Consider the following 25,343-nt stretch of genomic DNA (forward strand, 5'->3'; position numbering starts at 1 on the left):
TCTATAATTTTGTATGTATTATAATATTTCGTACTATTGGGAGACCATTAATTCTTTTTGCAGAAGCTCTCCATCTGATGTCAAGGAGAGCTCTGCACAGAGATCCATGTTAGAGTATGTCTTTGGTGTTGATTTAATAATTCTGTAATTTTATATATTTTACAATATTTAGTAGTATTGGGAGACCATTATATTTATGGTCATATACTCTTGCTCTTTCTTCAGGGATGAAAATCAGCAATATAGGGCCAAGTTTAAAGATGTTTTATTTTTCTGCAACCATCCTGCCTTGTGCTTTTATCCCAACAAATATCAACTTAGGTCTAAATGGGCTAGGTCAGTAATTGGATTGAATAACACCAAAGAGCATATTCTAACTTGGATCTCAGTGCAGACCTCTCCTTGACATCAAAGAGAGGGCTGGTGTGAAAAGAAGGTAGTATGATGACCTACATTTGTACACTGGCCCACAGATCATAATTTAAAATGTAATTTAGTCCTCTCCACAGAATGAGTTTGACTGCCCTGTAATAAACCAATGGCCCCTTTCCCCCTGGGCATGTTCAAATGATTCATAAAACAGAGGTCTAGTTATTAAAGGTCCCATGGCACTATTTTCAAGAATAGGAGCATTAGCTCAGTATAACAAAGATGTGTGGCCACCCTCAGCGATTGACAGTGAGGGACGGCCAGATGCCCCCTGGTGAGTGGAACCAGGAAGGCCACACTCATCACGCCGGAAGCAGAGGTGTGGGACAGGAACAGGAAGAGTAAAAGGCAGGCCCTATAGCTCAGCTGGGAAGCAGCAGCCAGAGGAGACGGATGCATTCTTCCCACTGCTGATGCAGAAGACTTCAGTTACCCTGAGGACTCGCACAAGCTACCAAAGCTGCCAGACCCAGCCAACACTGAGGAACTGTTGGGGTTGCCACTGGCGGTGTACCCTGAGGAGACACCAGACACTCACCACACTGAAGTACCATACCTGGGGAGAGTAGGAAGTAGCCCAGGGAAACTAGACAACCCTCTGGTAGAGTGCTGGCCTGATACAAGCTCAGTGTGTTGCAGGTTGATCCCCACTCTTCCACTGTTAGGGCCCTGGGCTGGGACATGGTGGAGTCGGGTGGGCCTGTCTCCCCCTACCCTCTGCCACCCCACCCTTGGAGGCCCGTGTCAGTTTACTGCCTGAGTCCTAGACTGTGTTTGGTGCTCACCCCTGCCTAAGGGCCTGGGCCTTGGACTGTTCACTGCTCTGCCCTGCCTGTGGGTTGGAGCCCTAGAGACAGCTAATTTCCCCCTTGTACAGACTGCCATTCCAGGTGCGTGACAGCAAAGAAGCGTGGCCTCCCTCAGAGATTGACAGTGAGGGACAGCCATGCACTCCTATGTGCCTACACTCAGGAATCATAGTAAAATTGTAGCTAGAGCAGAGGTGGGCAAACTACAGCCCACGTGCCACATCCGGCCCGTGGGACCGTCCTGCCTGGCCCTTGAGCTCCTGGACGGGGAGGCTAGCCCCCAGCCCCTCCCCTGCTGTCCCTCCTCCCCCGCAGCCTCAGGTCGCTACGCTGCCAGTGCTCTGGCCCACTGCTCCTGCTGGGGAACGCAGCGGTGGGGCTAAGAGCTCCTGCTTCTCTGAGCGGCATGGTAAGGGGACGGGGAGTGGGGGGGTTGGATAAGGGGCTGGAGGTCCCGGGGGCAGTTAGGGGCAGGGGGTCCCAGGGGGCAGTCAGAGGATAGGGAGCAGTTGGATGGGGTGGAGGTTCGGGGAGGCAGTCAGGGGACGTGTGGGAGTCCTGGGGGGCCTGTCAGGGGGTGGGGGCGTGGATAGGGGTTGGTGCAGTCAGGGGACAGGGAGCAGTGGGGGTTGGATAGGGGGTGGGGTCCTGGGCAGGTGGTTAGGGGCGAGAGGTCCTGGGAGGGGGCAGTCAGGGGACAAGAAGCAGGGGGGTGGGGGTCAGGCTGTTTGGGGAGGCACAGCCTTCCCTACCTGGCCCTCCATACAGTTTTGCAACCCTGATGTGGCCCTCAGGCCAAAATGTTTGCCCACCCCTGAGCTAGAGTATAGTGATCACAATTAAAAATCAACATTTACCCACAATTACTACTGAGATCTCAGATAATGCAGGTTTCAGAGTAGCAGCCATGTTAGTCTGTATCCGCAAAAAGAAAAGGAGTACCTGTGGTGCTGTAAGTACTCCTTTTCAGATAATGTAGTTGTTTCCTATTCTAATTCCCGAGGGAAATTCTTTCATATTTCAAATACCGTAGGTTAGTAACTATGAATAAATGTTAACTTTTTATAAACAGTTGTATATATGTTGTATTTCTTCATGTATATATTACAAAGTGAAAGTAGTAATGTTTTGCTACAGACACAACAGGAAACAGTGTGTAATAAAGAATAAACTCTGTCTTGTCTTTCTTTCTAATTAGTCCTAAACTCAGAGGTCTTGAAATGGTACATGCCCTGTATCTTCTTTTGTACATTTATCAGCCATATTTTCAGATCATATCTTCATAAGATGAATTTATCTATGCTAAAGTGTTGGGTATATAAACATTACTGTTCAGCACAATAGATTTCACACACTGCTACATATCTACTTCCACTCTGGCAAAGCCAAAAGTATAAAAAATCTATTTCTTTCTCTCTCACACACACTTAGCCTGAGTCAGTGTAAGAGTTTCTGATGTACAAAAAACAAGATTCTTCTTCAAGTAGTGTACCTGTGGGTTCTCCATTTCAGGTGCACATGAGCCCTGAGCCTTTGATCAGAGATTTTTGGTACCAATGCCTATTTGACCTGTGCATGCTCCCTACATGTCCTATTAGCCTGTAGCTAGGCTATATAGGGCTGTGAGGGTGAATGGCCCTCAGTTCCATCTCATCTGCCTTCGGCCAGAGACAGAGTTTAGTGTGTGCCTGTTTACTCTTTATATTAGTAGTAGTTCTTTATTAGTAGTAGGTTTAGTACCTTATAGTTATTGGAATGGTTAATTTAGCTTTTTCTTATTTCCCCAAAAAAATTATATACATTTTTTGTTTTTCCCCTTTGAGGGGTTCAAACAAATTTTCTTCTGTCTGGGATGCCAAGCTCCCTGGGATTTAAAAGGTGGCTCTCTTGTGCAGAAGCTGTGATGAGCATTCCCAGTGCATATGTTTTTTTGGAGACGCTCATCTACTCAGCAAGTTCAAGATATGCACTTCTTTAAAGGGAAGATCCCATAAGAACAGGGAAATAACATACAGGCTCTTAATAACGTAGCAAGCCCTAAGACCAGCTTCAGGTGCAGAGAACCCCCCTCTACAGGGACCCTCCTCTTCTGTCAGTGCCCCGTTGAAGTCAAGGTCATGGTCACCAAGACTTTTCAAGGTAAAGAGAGCAGCAACGTTCTGGTCTCTGATACTTTCCATGAGTCAGGCCGATAACTGCACCAGCAGTACTGAGAGCTTCCTGCTCCAAGTCTAAGAAGGGGGATAAGAGGTGCAGAACAGAGAGTTCCTCCTCAAAGAAAACTCAGTCACTGGAGACCTCAGGCCCTGAGAGAGGTGCTAGTGAGGCTCTATGCACTTTGGGTACTATGAAACACTTTAGGACTTCAACTAAGTCCCATACCTCAACGGTAAAGGGCTCAGTACTGAAGACGACTGTCACCAAGAGAGCAGCTTCAATGGAATCCACAGTCCCCTTGGTACCGACACCAATGCCCCAGACAACAGCATTGGGAACATCATTGGTGTACATAGCAAGTTCAGTTGTGCTAGTACCACAGGAGTTCCCATATCTGAACGACCTTAGGGTACCTAATGAGCCTGAATATCTCCTCCTTGAAACTTCCAGACACCTCTTGATCCTAAGGCTTGCTTGGTCACCAATCACTCCTGTTTTGTGAGACCTGTCTCTTTTCCAGCTTCTAGTATCCAGGAAGAGGGATTTTCACCTCCTGTACAATATGTGGAGGAGTAGTCCAGCTCAGACTCAAAACTTTCTGTTCAAGGCTCTCCAGTTTACTCTGGGAGACATTATTCCCTGATGCAGATGCAAGAAAGGCAGAATATCAGATCCCTGCCTATTAACACTTGAGATGACCAACTCTTGATACCTCCCCCCATGCCTTATGGTCTCCTCATTGGCTGTACTGGAATCCATGGGCAATGTACTGCCAGTAATTTCTCAGGGCCCCAATTAACTCCTATAAGGAATAAAGAAGGCCTCGTTACCCGGTATCATCCATCCCCTCCTGCACTGTGAGTCAGCAGAGGAGACCTCTGAGGAGCAAGAGGCAGGAGTGAATACAGAGGTTATCCCCCTTACAAATATATCCTTCTTCATTAGCTGATGAGGCAGTAATGCCACTACCGCCATCAATAGCTGATGACTTTTGCCAGTTCCAGTACTTGATGAAGCAGGTTGTTGAGACCCTGCAAATTCCCTTCAAAGAAGTCCAAGATTCCCATCACAAGCTGCCTGACATATTGCATGCTTCTGCTTCAGCTTGAGTGGCACTGCCAGTTAATGAAGCCCATCTTGACCGAGCCAAGACCATCAGGCAAACTGCAGCAACAGTCCCCACTACATGCAAGCAAGCTGATTAAAAAAATACTACATCCTGGCCAGGCATTCTGAGTTTTTGTTTTCTCACCCAGCACCAAATTCTCTGGTCATGTGAATTAGGCAGGCAACATACCCAAAAAGTCACCCCATAAGAGCATAAGTGCCATTACAGTTCAGGATAGCTAATCATCAGGCACTGATGTCAAAATATGACTACCTGAACTATGAGTTTAATATTTTTATTGACCATTTGCCACAGAAACACCAAGAACAGTTTAGTGCCATAATAAAGGAAGGTCAGCTCTTGGCAAAAACATCTTTGCAGGCTTCACTTGATGTGGCAGACACTGCAGCTAGATATATTTTCACCACAAGAGCAATGAGACAAGTTTCCTGGCTTCAGTTGTGTGGTTTTCCATTGGAAGTGCAATCCACGGTGGAAGATTTACCTGTTGAGGGTCACAAGCTCTTCACAGATTTCCTGGACGATTTGCTTCATACCATGAAGGACTCTGGGGCAACACCTGCAAATAAGAGAAAATTGGCACAATTTTCTGCCTTCCATAGGCCACCAGAACTACCAGCTAAGAGGTCAAGATTTTCTAAAAAGCAGCCTGCAACTACCTTGGCTGCATCATCTCAGCCATCAATATTGTCCAAACTCCAGTTAGGATGGTTTGGTCAAGAGTCCAAACCTCCCAATAATTAAGGTTTCTTGGCTGCATGACACAACTCCCCTTTTTCAGTTTGGGCATGGGAGGCTATAATATCAGACAAATGGGTTTTGGAAGCCATTGCATCAGTTTATACTAACCAATTTACATCCATCCTGCCCTCCCACCCCCATCCCTCTTTAGGGACCCCTCTCAGAATCATTTGCTGTCACAGGATATCTCAATGCTCCTAAGTCTAGGGGCCATAGAACCAGTTCCACTTCAAGACGGAGGACAAGGATACCACTCAAGATATTTAGTGATACCCAAGAAAAAGAGTGGCAGAGGCCACTATGATATCTCAGACAACTGAACAAACATGTCAGATATCTGAAATTCAGAATGGTGTCCCTAGCAGCTATAATTACCTCCCCAAATCTGGGGCCTGGTCTGTGACCCTCAACCTCAAAGATGCCTACTTCCACGTAGAAATTAATCTCTCTCAGAAAAGATTTATTTGTTTCACATTCAATCACAATCATTACCAATACTTGGTCTGACCCTTTGGTCTGCCTTCTGCCCCAGGGGTGTTCTCAAAAATAATGGCTGTTGTAGCTGCCTATATTCTCATGTAGGAATAACTGTCTTTCTCTACCTGGGCAAGTGGCTCCTCAGAGGTTGGTCTTATCAGGAGGTGTGGTTGGCAGTTCTAACAACAACTTCACTATTTCGAAGGCTAGGCCTGCAGATGAATCTCAAGTAATCAATCTTGACCCCCTATGCAGAAAATACTCTTTACAGGAGCATTTCAGGATTCAATAACAGGCAGAGCATATCTCCCTCCTGACAGGTTCCTTGCTCTAAAGGATCTTATTCAAAAAGTGTAACTCCATACTCAAGTTCCAGCAAGGGCATGTCTGCAACTGCTGAGACACATGGCAGCTTGCATTTTTGTGACACAAAACACCAGGTTGCACCTTCAGTGTCTCCAGGGGTGGTCAGGACAGTTTGTGTATGAACAAACACAGTCTATACAAGCAGGTATCTATACCCAGCCAGGTCCTACAGTCACTCACCTGATGGAAGAATCCTTCCAAGATTTGTGTAGGAGTCCTGTTCAGCCAGAATCCCCCTACCATCGTGTTATATCAGACACTTTCCTTTTGGGATGGGGGGGCTCACTTGGATCCTCACACAGTCCAAGGCAAGTAGTCACAATAGGAACAATGCTGCACATCGATCTGTAGGAGTTAATAGTAGTCAGAAATGCTTGAGACCACTTTCTTTCCCTTGTAAAAAACAAATCCATCAAGATCATGACAGACAACATAGCTTGTGTGTATTATATTAATCGTCAGGGTGGAGCGTGTTCCCACCCCCCGCCCCACTCTGCTCTGAAGGGATAAAACTTTGGAGCTGGTTCATAACCAACCAGATAGTCATCTCAGCATCTTACCTCCCAGGTATTCAAAACATCATGGCAGATGACCTCAGCAGAAATATGTCCCTAAATTACATATGGGAGTTGGATTCAAGTCCTCAACAAAATATTTCTTTTGTGGAGATTTCCAGAGGTTGACCTTTTTGCCCCAGCAGCCAACACAAAGTGCAGGAAATTCTATTCCAGAGGGAACTCAATCCCCAGTTTCTAGCAGATGCTTTCCTCATTACAAAAAGTCTTTTTTATGCATATCCTCCAATTCCTTTGCTTTTAAAGATCTTCATCAAGATCCGACTGGACCAACCCAAAGTAATTTTGATTGCACCAACTTGACCAAGACGAGTTTGGTTTCCTTACCTCATCATACTCACCCCTCACCCTCTGTGGCAGCTCCCCTACCAAACCTCGGCTGTTGTCTTAGGATGCAGGTCAGATGCTTCACCCCAGTCTGAACATTCTGCAAGTACAAGCATGGTTCCTCAGTGGTTCTTGGGATTAATGGCAGCCTGTTCATCAGGAGTACAAAATGTACTTTTAAGTAGCAGAAAGGAATCTACAAGACACACTTACCTTCAGAAATGGAGACTATATCATCTCTGGTATAACCGGCTTCATCTTTCACCTGTCGTCATTTTTACACTGTCTTGGATTAGCTGCTGGAACTGAAAACATCAGGCCTTTCTATGAGTGCCATCAAGGTTAATTTAGGGCCTATAACTATGTGCCTGTTGCTACATCTGTCTCTGAAGATGGATTTTAGTGGCCATTAACCAAACTATTCACCTTTCTGTTTTCTTTCTTGAGCTGCATCAGTCTACACAGGAATCTGTCTTTCATGCATTACATGTTAAGAAGTCATTATCCTTTTACTTGGACAGCACTAGGGCATTCAGGAAGTCTCCTAGACTCTTTATTTGTATTACAGATAGGTCTAAGGGAGCCTCTGACTTCATTTTCTCACTGGATTTCTGGATGCGTTTATTGCCTATTATGGTTTGGCTGAGGTTGCACCTCCTCTACAAGTGATTGTGCATTCTACTAGAGCACAGTCTACAGCATTTCCCTACTTAAGGACATTCAGTTGCTGAAATCTGCAGGTCTGCAGCATGATCCTCAGTGCATACATTTTTCACCCATTATGCTTTGGTTCACCTGCAAGATCACATGCTTCAGTATGCAACACAGTTCTTACTTTTGTGATAACCTCTGTTCCAAAATTCCCACCTCCGTAAGGGGTTACTGCCATGGAGTCGCCTGAAGTAGACCACCCACAGGGACACTACTCAAAGAAGGAGATTACTCATCTTGTGCAGTAACTGGAGTTCTTCAAGATTTGTGTCACTGTGAGTGCTCTACTATCCACCTTTCTTCCTCTCTGTTTCAGGGTTTCCTCTGTGGGACTTTGCAGTAGAGAAGGAACTGAGGGTGGTTTGCCTGCACAGCCCTATATAGCCTCAGTATGGGACACGAGGATATGTAGGGTACAAGTGTGGGTCAAATGGGCATTGCTACCAAAAATCTCTGATCAAAGGCGCAGGGTATCTGATGTGGAGCACCCACAGGAATGCACATCTTGAAGAATGCCAGTTACTGCACAAGGTGAGTAACCTTTCCTTCACAATGCTTGCCTCTGGTAGTCAAGTGGAGGCAGGCTCTAATTTTTATATTCCAATAATCTTCTGGTATAAGGAAGGCAATAAAGTTATAAAAGCTGGAGCTTTCCAAAATACTGACGACAGGATTCTGGTAATATGGATGAAGCAAAAACAGGCTAAATATACATTGGCATGTAGACTGCAGCAAATGATAGCTAAAACACACACAAAAAGTTAAAAGTTACACATTGAGCCTCTCTTTCCCCCATTCCCTCAGCCTGTTTTCCTTGTGTCCCTATTCACAGAGCCTGTCCCCTTTCTCTCCCCTGGTCCCTCTTGAGTCCACGCACCAGGCTGTCCTTCTGACACCCATCTCTTCTCCCATCCCATTTTCTGAACCTGTTCTCACTTGAACTGATCCCTCTAATAGTTTCTATCTAAAGCCCCTTATATAGCAAGCATGCTTCACCATGAGTCTCTGTCTCTGCCAGAAATGTCCTGAATCCATTGGCTGCTGCCTCTCCCTTCTCCCTAGGGAGCTCCACACTGTCTGAATGTCAGCAAGGGAGAACTCTGGGTGGAGGAAGGCAGACAGTTTCCCTGAGCTCAGTGCTGGTGCCACAGTAGCTCTTAGGGGGTAGGAGGAATCACTTAGTGGAAAAACCTGCTTAGTTCCTATCGCCCCTCTGGATGCACAAGATTCCAGCAGAGTTGAGGGAGTTCATAGAGGAAATCTAAAATTCTATGCAGCAATTTGCATTTTCTTAATTTTCTTAATCTCAGGATTATAAATGTAACCCTTCTGCCAGGCCAAGTTGATAGCAGCAAGGGCCGGGTTCAGTTCAGTACGCAGGGGTTCCCTCTCATCAAAGCAAATGCAAAACTGGCTTGAGCCCCCACCCAGTGATCTGGGAAAATCTTACACACCCCCTGGGCACCTCAAAGAGGCAATACTTCCCCTCTCGCAAGCACAGAGTCTCGGTGTAGCAGAGAATCTTTAATAACATGAGGTAAACGACATCAGCGTTAAATTGGGGAAACACCACAACTAGTGTTCATTAACTAAACCATGAGCAAAGACCCACCCCAGCAAATTGGGCCACATCCTTTCCCTCGGGTTCTTGAGTCCCAGAACCCAAATGTCTCTTGAGTCCAGCAATCCACAAATCACCCAAAGTCCAAAAAGTCCAGCCTCAGAGTTCAAAAGTTCATCTGCAGAGTGTTACTCTCCAGTCTGGCTAAAAATGTGCCTGTGTGTGGGGGGGGGAAGAGGTAAGGGGCACCTTACGTAACCTGAAGCTGACTGCCCCACAGGGCTCCGCTCCTCCACGAACGGCTCTGTTCCGCTCTGCTCTCTCACGAACGGCTCCGCTCTGCACAGCTCCGCTCCGCACAGCTCCACTCCGCCGTCTCACAAACGGCTCCGCTCTGCACAGCTCCGCTCCGCACAGCTCCGCTCCACACAGCTCCACTCCGCTGTCTCACGAACGGCTCCGCTCTGCACAGCTCCGCTCCACCCTGCCCAGCTCCGCTCCGCCCCGCCGTCTCACGAACCGCTCCACCGTCTCACGAACGGCTCCGCTCTGCACAGCTCTGCTCCACCATCTCACAAACTCTCCGCCAGCCTATCCATGAACAGCACCACTGCACTCTAGATCTTCCAGCTCCCCACTACTTGACACAGTGCTCAGTGATTTCAGCTCATAGTAGTGGGAGCCATAGTGCTGGTGCACCATAAGGCCAAAGTGAATACAGCACAGTACCTGTAGCAAGACTCTTAATAGACCCAAAATTAGCTCTGACATTCCACAGTGGAGAGAGACAGAGGTGCAATTGATGTTTCACGCCCTCACAAAGGGGCCCACACCACCAGGTACTAATACCTGTCTCAAGCCTCTCTCCCTTCACAGAGTTTTGGAACCCATGACCCTTGCCTAGCGAGTGCTACTTAGTTGATAGTGAGTCCCTCCATCATAACAAAAGGTCGAGTACAGTTCCAAGCACAGTTCCCATAATCAGGGTAAGAACAATTTATTCTTCCTGCCCCAATAACAGAGACACTGGGGATCCCACAGCAGCCAAAGTGACCATTTGGGCAGCTATGGCCTCATGCTAGGTGGGGTGGGTGTGCCTATGCAAATGAGATGGGCCCCTGAAGTTGTTTTCCACAACTTGCCATACCTCACCACCAGATATCAGGGTGGAGCTCATCCTGACACTGCTTACATAAATGGAAGTAAGACAAGAGTTTCCTGCTCCAGCCAGACACTCTCATTGCCCCCATAGTATGAGAAAGACTACTCAACATAAATCAATTGTAGAGTACATTATCTGTTCATAGATTTCTTTGTGCCCTAAATTATGCTTACCGCTGCACATTATGAGAAACAAAAGTATATATTTGTACAGACATTAGTGCCTTGTTTAATGGAAGAAGAAAGATGACACTCAATTTGAATTTGAAGTCAGGACCATATCCATTCATAAATGCCATGAAGCTTCAAAATAAAACCCTTTTAGAGAGAGCCAGCTATAAAGCGAAAGACTTTACGTTTGGCATGCAATTTATGTGATATCAGTTTACTGAATATGTTCACATTCTGCATTGATTGGACAATACCAAAGTACATAAAGGGACATGAAAGATGAATGTATTTATATAATGTTCATGTATTGTCTTCTCCTACCCTGCTTTGGGTTCAACACAGCTAGTGTTATGGTGCCATCTGTCAGAATGCTAGTAGACTAATAATGAGATTTAGGGGTTATATACAGGCTGACTCCACCCCTCAATTCTTCAATATTTTTGCCTCCTCGTCCAAAAGCACAGAGCTTTGCTCACAGCTGTCTGATTTGGGGTTGCCCTGTTCTTTCCACCCCCCAATATTTCATCTCTGAGAAGGAGGAGAAAAGAAGGCTGTGAATATCAGCACATTTAAATATCTGTGATTCAGAGTTGTTCTTAGCTGCCCACTTTTCCCTTTTCTAGAACCTCTCACACTCTTATCTACCACCACTGAGCAGAGTGTTCCTAGCTGTTTCTTAAGAAATCACACTCCCTCTACTAAAGTAACTGCTTGCTAATTCTGTTAGCTTGTTTGAATCCATATGCAGGATAGAATCAAAGGAGAAGGTTTAACTAGGTAAAATTCCTCATCAGTAACTGTATCAGTGTTCTCTGTTTTCTCCCATCCTGCATTCCTCCCTTCCTCTCCTCTCTATTCTTTCTTCTTTGTTTGCCTTTCCTCTGCTATTTGTGGATTTTGGTGTAAGAGCAGTCTGAAGGAACAAGTTGTGAAATCAGCCTACACAGGTATATCCCCTCTTCTTTTCACTATTTTTTTGTTTCCTTGCTGTCTGAGAGGTGGCATCATGACTTTAGATGTACTGAATCCCAAACTAAGAGGGTAGAAAAGGTAGGGCTTTGATTAAGCACAGCTATCAGTGAATCATTTCCCCTTATTTAACTGATAAATTAAATGTTCTGTCCTAACTGGATGAAAGTCAGAAAGCTAAATTATTCTGTATTATAGAGATATGACTACTGTACTTGTAAAACATAGTGGCACTTAAATTTCAGTGGCTATCATTATCTAATTTGTGTTTTGCTAAAGTTTTACTTGAGTCATTTCAGTGTTTAACTATTTTCATTCCTTTTTAGCTAAAAAGTTTTTCCATTCTTTTAAATTGTATTAATCTATGTCTTGTAGATTTGTTAATGATGAAGATGTAGCTTGGTTTGATAAAGCCACTACTAAAGCAATTGAGGAACATGTGGATCCAGGATTAGCATCAATTCTCCAGGCTGAACCATATTTTGTAGATTTTTTACAGGATATGCCTGAACCAACTGGTGATGAACCTGAAGATTTTGTATTTGAAGCACCAAAAGTTTATGAAATGGTATTTTATTTTACACCTTAAAAATTAGGCATTCAAGGGGTTTTTTTTTTACTTATTAAATGTACTATATTGTTGGGATCATATTGAAAGTTTTATCAAATAAATGCACAAATTTTGGTTTAGGGAATACATTATTAGGTTGGTCAAATTAGTTTACAGTTAATCATGTAAATCTACATCTTTAAAAAGCAATTTAAAATGTGGTAAACAATCCACCTGATATAAATATAGGCTGTTCATTCTCTTCCACTTCACTCCACTGTTCTCCAGTCTTAATGACATATTTCGGCTACACAGAATTAGTGAAACAGTTTTAAGAACCAACAGGATTGTGTGCTCCTGTGCAGCCCGCAGCATGCCCTTTAAGATAGCACTGAAGAATATCAGTGAAATTTTAAATCCTGAAGGATAAATAGAGGATCTAAAATCACTATTTTCTTTTGGGGTTGGTACAAACAATTTGAGATTCTTCTTTCATGACATACAAGATAATGTTAATTCAGGAAGAGCAGCAGTGGCCGCGTGTTTTACTTCATTTGTAAAGAAAGTCATTGTCAAGGTCAAACAGGAGGTTGGTGTTGAAGCGCGAAGTGAAAGGTACCTTCTCAAGCCTTGAAGCAGTCACTGCAAGACCTTCTAAATAAAAGGATGCTCAGCCTCCTTTCCACCTCAGTTTTACTTTTTTTTCCCCATCTGCCCATGACTTGGAGCTACTTGTGTCTGATGCTTTTTTAATGTGTTATAGTTCAAATGTAACTTTTCTTTGTTGGTTTTAAGTACATTTTAATTATTAGTATAGTTTATCTGTGTTTGGCAGCAAATTTTCTAGCTGGCATTTTTTCCCCTGCTAGAAAAAATTGACTTAGCAACTTTTTGTGGTAGCTTCCATTAGACAATGTAAGTCAGTTTGAACTTCTATGGGAAATATTTTCACGCAAGGCTGTGTTTTCAAAATAATGTGCCTGAATGTACATGTAAAATAGGCAATTGTATACCAATTGGGCCCTAAAACTTTTTGATTAAGTGGCATTTAAGAGTGTAAAACCAATCATACACCTAAGTGAAAGGAAAATTACAGGCAGGCCTGAGGGTTGACCATGTATTGTATGCACAAATAAATTTTCAACATAATTATGGGCTGAAACTGTGATATTACACTTAGGTGATGGTTTTGCCCATTTAAAGAAGTAATAAAATAAGATCCATTCTGGAAAAATGCAAACATACTACATCTGGGGAAAATAATCCAATACACAGATCCGTGGGGGGAGATTCTTGAAAAACAGTAATGATGAAAGAGACTTGGGTTGACAGTAGACTGCAAATTTACTTGTGAGATGCCAACATAATTTTTTGCAGTATATAAAGAAACCTCACATCTCAAAGCAGAGGAGGCATTTGTCCCTTTCCATGTATGGCTGTTGGAACTGCACCTAAAATACTGTGTTCTGTTTTGGCAATCTAATTATCATTAAGTTGTTGAAAAAATTGAATCAATGCAGAAAAGAGCACTATAAATGTAGGGATTGATTTATGAGGAAAGATTTTAAAAAAATACATTTGCATATGGTTACTTTGGCCAACAGACGGAGACAATATAGTTGTGCATAAGTATTTGAAGTGTGTAAACCCCAAAGAAGGAGGTGGATTCTTTTGACTCATACAAGGAGATATAATTAGGAATTATAGGTGAAATTAAGCAAAGAAATTTTAGATTGAATTTCTAGCAAATGTCTGATTCCTAACCCTTCTGTAGTGTGAGACATTTTGGTTGTACCTATCTTCCTGAAACTGGTGGACCACTTCTGTGCCAGTGATCTTTCAGCATTCTCCGTATCCTTTGCAATCCTAACTTTTAATGCTAATATTGGGGCAGCAACAAGAAAATTATTTCCCCTACTCTCTGTTCTCCTTTAGGGGACAACATTTTTGGGCTTTGTTCTTCAAAGAAGATCCCCCCAACAAGTTATTTTTCTCCATGTATTCTCCCTCCCCCATCATGGTGGAGCAGGTCAAATGGAACAAGCCAAAGGTTCAGAGTTGTTTCATCTGTAATGAGACCTTCTCAGAAGCCATGAAAGGGGAATACTGCCATGATTGTTTCAAGCTCATGTTTGCCATTTTTTCTAGCCATCAGTCTGCCAGAACAGGGGGTTGAGAGTTTAGATGAGTTGTTGGTCTCTGCATTCCTCTACACCAGCTGAGACCACTCCAGAGACTCCTCCACAAAGACGGGTTAGTCTTCTTCAACTCTGTGACTCAGCAAATTGAGCCCCTAAGATGTTTTAAATTACTTGCAGAACTGTTTCAATCCACAACTGTCCAAGAATCAGGGGAGCTGAAAACGTGGCTTTGAGCCACCTTTTCGTCTTACTTTCCTCAATAGTGCAAAGTGTAAATTCAGCACAGCTGAGAATCTGTCCCAATATAAATAAGCCACAAGCAAATAAATCCTGAAGGAACTAATAAGAATACCAGTGTTCTAGATATAAGAACAAGTGAAAAAACCAGGAACCGACCGCAGGATTCCTTGTAAAGATGCAGTTTATGTGCCATGTCAGAGCCTGCAAGCCTATTTTAGTTCTAAATGCTGTTAACAGTTCCTGATTATATTATGAGACACAATTCTAAAAGAGAGAGTCTATGGATGCAGCAGATGCATTGATCTCAGGTAACTGGGAAGTAATTCAGTGAAGGAGTTTGCCAAAAAGTTTGTCTACATAATTTTATTCAGATAAGTGTTTTTACCTCTGTAGTTACACTAATATGCTAGGACTATCTATAAATATTGTTATTTTTCTTGCTTTTTTCTCTCTCTTTCAGATCCCAAGCTTTGAATTTCTGTGTGAAAAATTGCAAATGTACCAGAGGCAATACAATGAAGCCGTTAGGGGATCATTTCTTGATTTGGTGTTTTTTAAAGATGCAATGACACATCTTGTTAAGGTTTTGTTTATACAGCATTTAATAATACATTTAATTTAGGTGACTGGACCTCATGAGTTACATGAATAGTAGAACTAAACTGACCATTTGAATTTGGAATTGTCAGGTAGGGGAAGGAAGCACTGAAGGCAGATGTATTATACAATAACAGTGAGTTATGGTTTCATTGTTTGCAAACAGCAAAAATGGCAGTCTTAGGGCTTGTCTATATGGGAAAGCTATTGTGAAATAAGCTAGAGGGTGAATTTAAACCACAATAGCTGTTCCATACTCACTGCCCATGTGTACACTATAGTACTAAGAGTGCCATTTTGGATAAAGCTAAACTGCAAAAAGGCACTCTTGGGCAATATCTCCACTGGCCAGAGCCTTTCCCACTGCCTCCCACCTCCAAAACCTCTTCCCACTGCCTGGAAAGCTACTGGCAGCTCTGCACTGCAGGAGTCTTTTCCTGTGGAAGGGAAAGGTTGATGCTGCAGGGAGTTGCCAGAACTTTTCCTGGTGTTGGAGCCCTTCTCTGCTTTAGGGAAAGACTCCAGCAACAGGGAGGCAGGGGGACACTACATTGCTAAAAATAGCAGTGCAGATGAGGGAGGCACTGCTTTGATGAGTAGGGTACATACGCTGGTATATACCCACAGGATTCAGGCATGTCCTTACTCTACTGACCTAAGCAGTGCCTCACCATCAACACTGTTCCCATGCTAGGGGTGTGGATAGTGTATGTACTCTACATACCACCAAAAGCAGAGTGCAGCATAGATGTACCTTTAGTGTGGAATAAGAGTGTCCACATGGGGAGCTAGTATGGAATAGTTATTGTGAAATAATTATTCTACAATACCTATTCTGGGCTATTTCCCTATGTAGATAAGCCCTTAGGATAGAGTCACAAATTAAAACCTTTTATCATGCAGACTAGATGCTACATATTATGTACAAAAGCTTACAAATGGAGAAGCATTACATTAGGAATACATGGACATTTATTTCAACCCACTATGCAGTACAACCTATGTAGATGCAATCTACTGCTACTGGTACACAACCTTAAGTGTGAGCCTGATCTGTTGGGCAAATTTCAATTGAAAATATAGAAAACTATTATAATCACTTGTGAGATACTTTGACAATTAAGAATATGTGATGTGAAAATATTTTATGTTAGTATATTGCAAAATTTCGATATTTACCATTTTTGCCACATGCTAAACAATTTCATTATTTCTGGGGAAAAAGTATTTGCCCATGCAAAACTAATAATCATCTTTTAATACATTGTCATTTGTTAGCTTTTTGTTAAACACCGCATTAAGGTATTGAAATTAACTTAAACAGTACAAACTATAGTCATGGTCATGCTGCAGTGTTTCTGGAACTGTGCAAAAAAATGACACCTTTTCATGTTGGGTATCCTTGTTTCACCTCACCTACTGGCTTATGATATCTTTTGGCAGTTCCACATTATACCTCATCTAAATGTACATAATATAAGATTTTAAATTATATATAATGTCGGTGTGTGTAGGGTGGGTACTTTAAACTCCAAAATATGGCCCTTTTTGGAGAATTACCGCACACCTATATGGACAGACTGTAATTCTTGAAAGCTCATAACTTGGTCAAAGGAAAGCGAGTTTTCACCAGAGCACTGAAAGGCTCTTCTTTTCAGTGAAAGATATTTCCATACTCTATTTTCATTTCTCTACCTTTTAATCAAGAGATGTTTTTAGAAAAAAAATTGCAAACGTTTCTATAAGTGTAGATGTGTGGGTTTTTTCACTCTTCTGCTAATTAAAAGTGTCTTTTGTGGTGTTGTCTTTTAAAGTCCCACTCATTAGGAGATTAAGCTTGGAAAATTTCAATCTTAAATCTACAATTAAACAGAAATCCTAAACATATTTATTTTAAATCCCACATGCAACTCATAAATTAGAAGCTATGTTCTTAAAATGCAGCCCTTTCACTTAAGTCACATGAATCTCTTCAGATACTATTGCTTTATTTGGAAGAAGGGGCCTTATTTTTCTCTATGGGAAAGGTCTTCAAAAGTACTCTCCCAGATAATATTTGGAGTAAAACAGATATATAACTCTGCTAATCTTTTATAACTAGCTAAACACAGCACAGATTACTTGTATTTTTTCTGTATAGATTTCACGAATAATTCGGACTGCATGTGGAAATGCTTTACTTGTAGGAGTTGGTGGTTCTGGAAAACAGAGTCTTTCAAGATTGGCCTCTTTTATAGCTGGATACAGAATATTTCAGATAACTTTAACCAGGTAAGAAATGAAAAAATATTGTGTTATTTGTCTCTCCAAAACTAGAACCTGATGTTTTTGAGGAAATGTAAGTATTTTAATCTTTATTTTAAACACTGTCTTTAAAAACAGTAAACAAAAAAATTGTTACACTCTGATTCATTTATGCATCAGTGGCTACTCACTAGGACCCTAATTCAGCAAATCATAACTACCCATCAAAGCTCTGAAGCACGTGCTTAAATGCTTTCCTGAATTGATCCTGAGTCTTTCAGTTTATTTCACGGGGAGATGGATCTTCCCCTCGCTGAAGTGTGTGGATATTATAGTCATGATTTGTTCTACAAATTATATATTAAATATAATTTGAAAAATTGCTAAGATTCTGTATTGTGTATTAAGCAAATTTGTAATTTCTCTTTTTCCTCATAGATCCTATAATGTTTCCAATCTGACAGATGATCTGAAACTTCTATATAGAGTAGCGGGTGCAGAAGGAAAAGGCATCACTTTCATTTTCACTGATAATGAAATAAAAGATGAAGCATTTCTGGAATATCTTAACAATCTGCTATCTTCAGGAGAGGTTAGATCCTCAAAATGGCAGTATACTTTAGCAGTAAAAAATTTCAATATTTGCTCTTAACACCTGATTGCCATTGATTTTTGTAATAATTAATGGGGCTAGAAAGGATTTAAATCCCAAATATCTCAAATTTGGGACATTTGGGGCCCCAACCGAATCTCAATATAAATTTCTGGATTTACGTCAGTACTCTTGCAAGAATACCTTTTGATGCTCATAAAAGTACAGTATTTCCTCATGCAGCCATGCTCCAATGTGAAATTGATTTGGACAGATTATGTAAGCATTAGGGAGAAAATAAGTGAAGAGGGTATTTAAAAGGCCACCATTACCGAAGGGTGTCCTTGCTAGTTTAGGGCTTTATTTTTCCCTAACATCCATTGTCTTTAATGAAGTTGCTCAGGGTGTAAATCAGGGAAGAATTTGGCCCTTAGTTCATCTAAATTGTTTCTGTGTGTGTAGAGACAGATAGATGGAAAGATAGATTACAATTATAAAATATATTATCATTCAGTTAAATTAATGCAATTTCTTTTCTTATGCATTTTGGTTTTGTACAAAGATTTCCAATTTATTTGCTCGGGATGAGCTGGATGAAATTACACAAGGATTAATATCTGTGATGAAAAAAGAGCTGCCTCGATTTCCTCCTACATTTGATAATCTTTATGAGTATTTTATATCACGGTCAAAGAAGAATTTGCATGCTGTTCTCTGCTTTTCTCCAGTGAGTTTTCTTTTTGTAACTATCTTGTTTATTTCTGTGGGTACATTCCCATATAAAACATGATGTGATCATTCAAGGTTTATAATTTGAAGAGTCAGGGCATATATCAAGCAGTGAATGCAGTTTTTCAGTATTTTAGGTTTTACTGAAGTCCTTGTTTGTTGCTGGAAAAACAAGAGCCCTCAAAGCAGGTGTGAGTGGATGTCAAGCTTTTAATTGAAATTAATGTACAACTAACTGAAGTTTTAAAACACTAAGTAGCATTCATCTTTAATATGAGTTTTTTTCTAATGTTTTATTAATTTTATTGAGGATATCAAGATAATAAAAAAGAATAGGATGCAGATACAGGGTAAAAGCTATGCATGATGTTATAATGGTAAAACAGAATGAGAAAAAAATGCTTAAATTTTATGTACATGTTAATGTTTTGGATAAAATCAGATATGGTATCACACACACTATATTAAGCATTGTTTTAAAACTGTTACTTTTGTTAGGTTGGTGAGAAGTTCCGCGCACGTTCTTTGAAATTTCCTGGTCTGATATCAGGCTGCACTATGGACTGGTTCAATCGGTGGCCTAAAGAAGCCCTTGTTGCTGTAGCCAGTTACTTCCTTTCAGAATTTAATATTGTTTGTTCTTCTGAAGTTAAAGCACAAGTAGTAGAAACTATGGGCCTCTTTCATGATATAGTTTCTGAGAACTGTGAGAACTATTTCCAAAGGTAACATTTTGTACAAATTTAAAAATTGAGCAACCACAAAAAATATTATTACTATTTATGGAATAATGTTTATGGCATTGTAATATATGAAGAAATAGTTGTCTTTTACAGTTTATTAATACAGAAGTGAAGTTGGTATTTGATAAATTCAAAAGCCATCCATAATAATCACAAGTATGTGGCAACTTCATTACCCTATTCCCATTGTAGGATAAGAATAAAAAATGGTACAAGAAATTTTAATATAGCTTGTGTGGATAAGGACAGATGTAATTGCACATAAAAGGTGACATTAAGTATTATCGTTGTGAAGGGATGCTGCATTTTGACTGCATGAAATGCTTCTCTTTCCATATAATATTTGCTGTCTGTGTTTTAAAAAATAATTCAGTTGAAACTGAAGACCTGGACACTAGTGCGGCTATTTAGATCTCCAATGAATACTATGTGAAAGTTATATATTAAATTATAATTTTCTTAAATTTCTGCCTTTCAGATATCGACGAAGAGCTCATGTTACACCCAAATCTTATCTCTCTTTCATAAATGGTTACAAAGATGTTTATTCTGAAAAGCTAGGAAACATTAATGAACAAGCTGAACGCATGCAAATAGGTAAGATGTATAGGGAATAAAAATAAATCTTAGATATGGTCCCAGATGACCTCTGTTTTATGGTTGGGCTTCTCATTCACAGATCATTTAGGATCACTCCCTTTTTGTATCACAGTCAAATAGCCCAAACCTGAAATGTGTATGTTAAACCTTATAATTCAAATGATGGTTACTTCAGAGTACTGTATGTGGTAGTAACGTCAATTGGCCAAGTCCCTTGGTATGATAAGAGTGGTACAAATACAGCATTAAAACTAGTTTAATCATCTATATGAGCATTCCCTCTATTAAACATAAATATTTAATATTCCCAAATTAGCTTTTATAACAGAAAAGGGAAGTTGAAAATGTCTAGAAAGAACACCTGACTGATTGGCTTGAGGGTCGAAGAGGCAGCTCAAAACCACTCCAATCCTTTCTCTGAAGTTTCTGCATTAGCAGTGAGAATTCGGCATAAACTGTCAGTTTGCCTCCTACCCTAGTACAGTGTTGAACGTGGCTGGAGAAGTGGTTGAGACAGGCAGAAGTGTGAGGGAGGTTACATGCTTTTTATGCCTGAACCTAGTGCTTGTAGTATTTTAAAAAAGAAAAAAGAAAAGCCATAAGTTCATTCAATTGGAGGTTAGACTAGATGACCCTTGAGGTCCCTTCGACCCTATGATTCTATGATTACTGTAGGCAGAATTGGCAGTGCTGCCTATTATTAAGGTCGCCAGACACTTCCCATTATAAGACTGTGTTTTTAGTTTCTTATAATTTTGCCATACTTTAACTGTTTGGGCAGAAATTTTCCATGCTGGGTGTCTGCCTCAGTGTGACGGGGTGCACATGCCCTGCACTGTACAAGAGGGGTTAACCCCATACTGTGGGCAAAGAAAGCCACTCCCCTCGCCCCTGCTGAACATGCTCCACTTTGAGAGCCAGTATAAAAGGAGGTAACCCAGCTCAGTCAGGAGGGATTGGTGAGGAGAGAGGAGACACATTGCAACCTCCCACCCAGGAGCTGCTGGAGCCCCAGACCAGGGGGCCTAAGCCTGCTGAGACCTGGGTAGATACCCAGCTACCCGTGGACACCCAGGAGGCATTGGAACGGTCAGAAGCTCCACAGGCTGGAGACCCAGGAGACACATGGACCATACCACTAGAAGACAGGGTAGGAAGTAGACTAGGGGGAGTAGTCATTGATCCAGTTGTAAGACCTAGACAAATTAGACAAATTGTAGGACTTGGACAAATTAGAGGATTGGGCCAAAAGAAATTTGATGAGGTTCAACAAGGACAAGTGCAGAGTCCTGCACATAGGACAGAAGAATCCCATGCACCGCTATAGACTAGGGACCGAATGGCTAGGCAGCAGTTCTGCAGAAAGGGACTTAGGGGTTACAGTGGACCAGAAGCTGGATATGAATCAACAGTGTGCCCTTGTTGCCAAGAAGGCTAATGGCATTTTGGGCTCTATAAGTAGGGACATTGCCAGCAGATCAAGGAACTTGATCATTCCCCTCTATTTGACATTGGTGAGGCCTCATCTGGAGTACTATGTCCAGTTTTGGGCCCCACACTACAAGAAGAATGTGGAAAAATTGGAAAGAGTCCAGCAGAGGGCAACAAAAATTATTAGGGGACTGGAACACATGACTTATGAGGAGAGGCTGAGGGAATTGGGATTGTTTAGTCTGTGGAAGAGAAGAATGAGGGGGGATTTGATAGCTGCTTTCAACTACCTGAAAGGGGGTTCCAAAGAGGATGGATCTAGACTGTTTTCAGTGGTAGCAGATGACAGAACAAGGAGTAATGTCTCAAATTGCAGTGGGGGAGGTTTAGGTTGGATATTAGGAAAAACTTTTTCGCTAGGAGGGTGGTGAAGCACTGGAATGCGTTACCTGGGGAGGTGGTGGAATCTTCTTCCTTAGAGGTTTTTAAGGTCAGGCTTGACAAAGCCCTGGCTGGGATGATTTAGTTGGGGATTGGTCTTGCTTTGAGCAGGGGGTTGGACTAGATGACCTCCTGAGGTCCCTTCCAACCCTGATATTCTATGATGACCAGGAACTAAGTCAGCGTGTTTCGGTTGGATCCCCGCAGACCCAGTTTTGAGTACACTCACCTCTGACAGGGACTCTACCCCGGCCACACGCCTCCCCCACCCCCGACCATTAGGCCATCCAGCCCGGTGAGAGAGGGCAGCCATACTGAATATGGCCATTTGGCCATCCAGCCCTGCAGGAGAGGGCAGCCATATTGATTCTGGCCATTAGGCCATCCAGCCTGCAAGAGAGGGCAGCTGTAAGGACTCTGGTCACTAGGCCTTGCAGCACTGTGTAGAAGGGCAGCCATATTGACTCTGGCCATTAGAACATCTACCTCTGCAGGGAACAGCAGCTGTATTGATTCTGGCCATTAGGCCATGCAGCCCTGTGAGGAAGGGCAGTCATATCGACTCTAGCCACTAGGCCATACCGTCCTGAGGCAAAGGGTGGTCTGGTAGAGTCAGCCGCGAGGCTATAATGCCCCTTCCTCCACCCCAAAGGAGGGACAGAGTGCACTTGCCCTGTGACACTCAGATTGAACTTTTTGAAAAGTTATAGTCAAAATGGGTCCACTGTTTGCAAGAATGAGATTAGAAAAAATAAATTATTTTGCCATATTAAAAAAATTCTTACAACTATTTCATTGAGAAGATCTAGTCCCCCATGCTTTGGAGTAGGGATTTGAAATTCAGCATGTGGAGTTACATTTGTATCAGGGATGTGCCCTTTGCTGTTCCCATGAAAAGTGTCCCAAATTGGGTCAAATTATAACACTTTAAAAAAACATAGTTTGCGTATGTTTAATAGGAATTTATTAGAGCTTTGCTGCTAAAATCTCTGAAGATTCCAGTTGCACTAACATGCTCCAACCTATCTCAGCTCCTGCATGTAACTGAAGTGTGCATTTGCCATCCCTGGGCTACTGGGGGTGAGCAGGACTTTCCCTGCAATTGCAGCTCATGGCTGCTGAGGCTGGGCATTGGAACTGACAGCAGGGAGAGTGTCTCTTCTGTTCTCTCAATGTCACCCCATTGGCATCTAGACAACGTAGAGGAGGAAGGTGCCCAACTTGAATGAAGTGGGGACAAGAGCCAGACTGGGGAAAGGTGGGAGGAGCAGATTGAGAAAAAGGCCCTAGTGCGGAGAAGAGACTTGAAGTGGAGTCTGGCAGGGTGCAAGAAACTGGGACCTGGGGTTGAAATTGGCTGGGCAAGAATACATGGACTAGGAGATGGGGGAGGAGAAGAGAGGGCATTAGGACAAGGACCCTGAGAAGAGTGAAGGGGAAGGAGACTAAGATTGGATGAGAAGCCCAGGGTAGGAGACTGTGAGCTAGTGGGCAGGTGAATGAGAGAGGGGAGTAATTGGAGGGTGGTTGTGAGGGGGCAGATTGGAGAAGAGTTAGAAATTATCAAAAATATAGCATTATTCTCCACCTTTCTGAACTGCCATGATTATCTTATATTTGATAGGTCTCGCCAAGCTGATGGAAGCCAGTGAATCTGTTGCCAAACTCTCTCTGGAATTGGCAGTGAAAGAAAAGGAATTGGCTTTGGCTTCTGTAAAGGCAGATAAAGTACGTACTTATTTGCTAAACATATTTGTGATCTAGATTCACTTTAATGTCCACTGGTGGCAAAAAAAAAAATAGTGTGGGAGAACTGTAGTAGTGTAAAAGGTCCACAACATCCTCTTTGTCAAGGAACTTGCAGGAAATGGATGTAACCCAAAACAGCCTGCTCCTGTGCAAGGAGGAGATGTGGCAAGGGCAGCTGTGTATGCTGCTTCAGCACAGGCTCCACAGTAGCCCTGCCAGTGAGGCTCCTGAGGAGCCCCAACGGAGACTAAAGCTGCCCTGGTGGAACCCACTGGGGAGGGAGATGGTGGAAAAACTATATAAATGCCGGGCCTGGCTTTCCCTAGTTTCTTTCCTCTGTAAGCAGCAGGTCTCATTGCTTGTTTCAGTGCTCTTTGTTGTAATAGAGCTTGGTTTGAGAGTTATTCATAGTTAATTTTTAGTTAAGTTATATGTATTAAATTAAGATAATTTGTTAATATTCAATAGCTGGACCTTTTTAGTGTTAGTCAATTCTGTTTCATTGTGTGGTTTGTCTCAGCTTTAATATAGGAGGTCCAGAAAGAAAAATAAAAGTTTGAGTGGTTCTTGTTTTGCAACAACAAAGTAAAGAGTCCCTGTGATCTTGCACAATGCTGGTCCAGTGGGTTGTGCATGTAAGCATAATTTTAAAAATGATGCTCAGCAAAGAGACCACAGAGGAGCCTGATTTGACTTTAATGAAAGTGTTTCTATAGGGAATCAAATTATTCTGGCGTAATAGCAGATGTAGCATCTTCTCTTCTCAAGGACACTCTACACTACTTATCAGCCTTGGTGATGGTCTCTTGGAAACTGACGTTAAAGAGGAAGGAGAAGAGGAATATGTTGATGATTCTAAGGCTGTTTCCAAAGCCTAGGCCCTCTTCCTCCACCTCACAAGACAACAGTATGCTTCCATTGCTTCCATTTAACCACCAGATAATTATAAGATTTGTGGAGTTTGCAGTTCAGGAAAAAAATTGTACAGACTGTTTGACATTTTGGAGTTTAAATGTAATGGCAAAATATTTCTCCCACAAACCAAGGGATACTTGTGGAATTGGCAGTCTTAGATAAGTCAGAAAAAGGAACTATTTCTGATCAGTGTCTGGAGACAGAGAATCCAGAAGGTTGGACTATCTAGGATACAAGAACTACTCTTCTGCAGTATGGTCTTCTGTTTATCAAATTAGCCCCATTTTTACCTCTCTGCAGTCATCTTTCTTTACTCCTTGCCTTATTTTCTTCACTGTCTCCTAGCCACAGAACTAACCATGCATGTGTCTGGGGGGTGGGGATGAGGCATATGTGTGTATAAATAAAAAAAACACCAAACAGAAAACAAAACAAAGCTCTTTGAGCCCAGGACTTCATTTTTTATTTGTCTATAAAGTGATTTGCATATATAAGTATTATAGAAGTAATTAAGATAATAGCACACAATAATGTCCAAGTACAATTTCTACACTTGGGATTAGATCCCTGGAACAGCTGCCTGAAGAAAAACACAAGGTCAGTATGCCTTTCATTTCCTTAGAGAGACATGATGGGTGAGGTAAAATCTTTTATTGAACTGAATAAAAGATATTACTTGACACCTTTTCTCTCTAATATCCTGGGACCAGCATGACTACAACACATTGCATTTCATTGTATAGTCTGATTCTGTTCCTGGGGAAGACCCAGAGCTTGTGAGATTTGTA

The 25,343-nt window shown here is 42.1% G+C and overlaps 1 protein-coding gene across 1 annotated transcript in view; it reads left to right on the top strand.

Moving 5' to 3' along the window:
• The window catches only part of DNAH8 (dynein axonemal heavy chain 8), a 583,322-nt gene that overhangs the window by 454,310 nt on the left and 103,669 nt on the right, over positions 1–25,343 (top strand). Inside the window, exons 60-67 of the mRNA XM_078852248.1 lie at positions 11,959–12,151; positions 14,975–15,097; positions 17,252–17,382; positions 17,794–17,947; positions 18,510–18,674; positions 19,175–19,401; positions 19,898–20,016; positions 23,516–23,619. Coding sequence (XP_078708374.1) covers positions 11,959–12,151; positions 14,975–15,097; positions 17,252–17,382; positions 17,794–17,947; positions 18,510–18,674; positions 19,175–19,401; positions 19,898–20,016; positions 23,516–23,619 — 1,216 coding nt within the window. The remainder of the gene's footprint in view (positions 1–11,958; positions 12,152–14,974; positions 15,098–17,251; positions 17,383–17,793; positions 17,948–18,509; positions 18,675–19,174; positions 19,402–19,897; positions 20,017–23,515; positions 23,620–25,343) is intronic.

Source organism: Lepidochelys kempii, chromosome 3 (genome assembly GCF_965140285.1).
Source record: "Lepidochelys kempii isolate rLepKem1 chromosome 3, rLepKem1.hap1, whole genome shotgun sequence".
Classification (NCBI taxonomy): Eukaryota; Metazoa; Chordata; order Testudines; family Cheloniidae; genus Lepidochelys; species Lepidochelys kempii.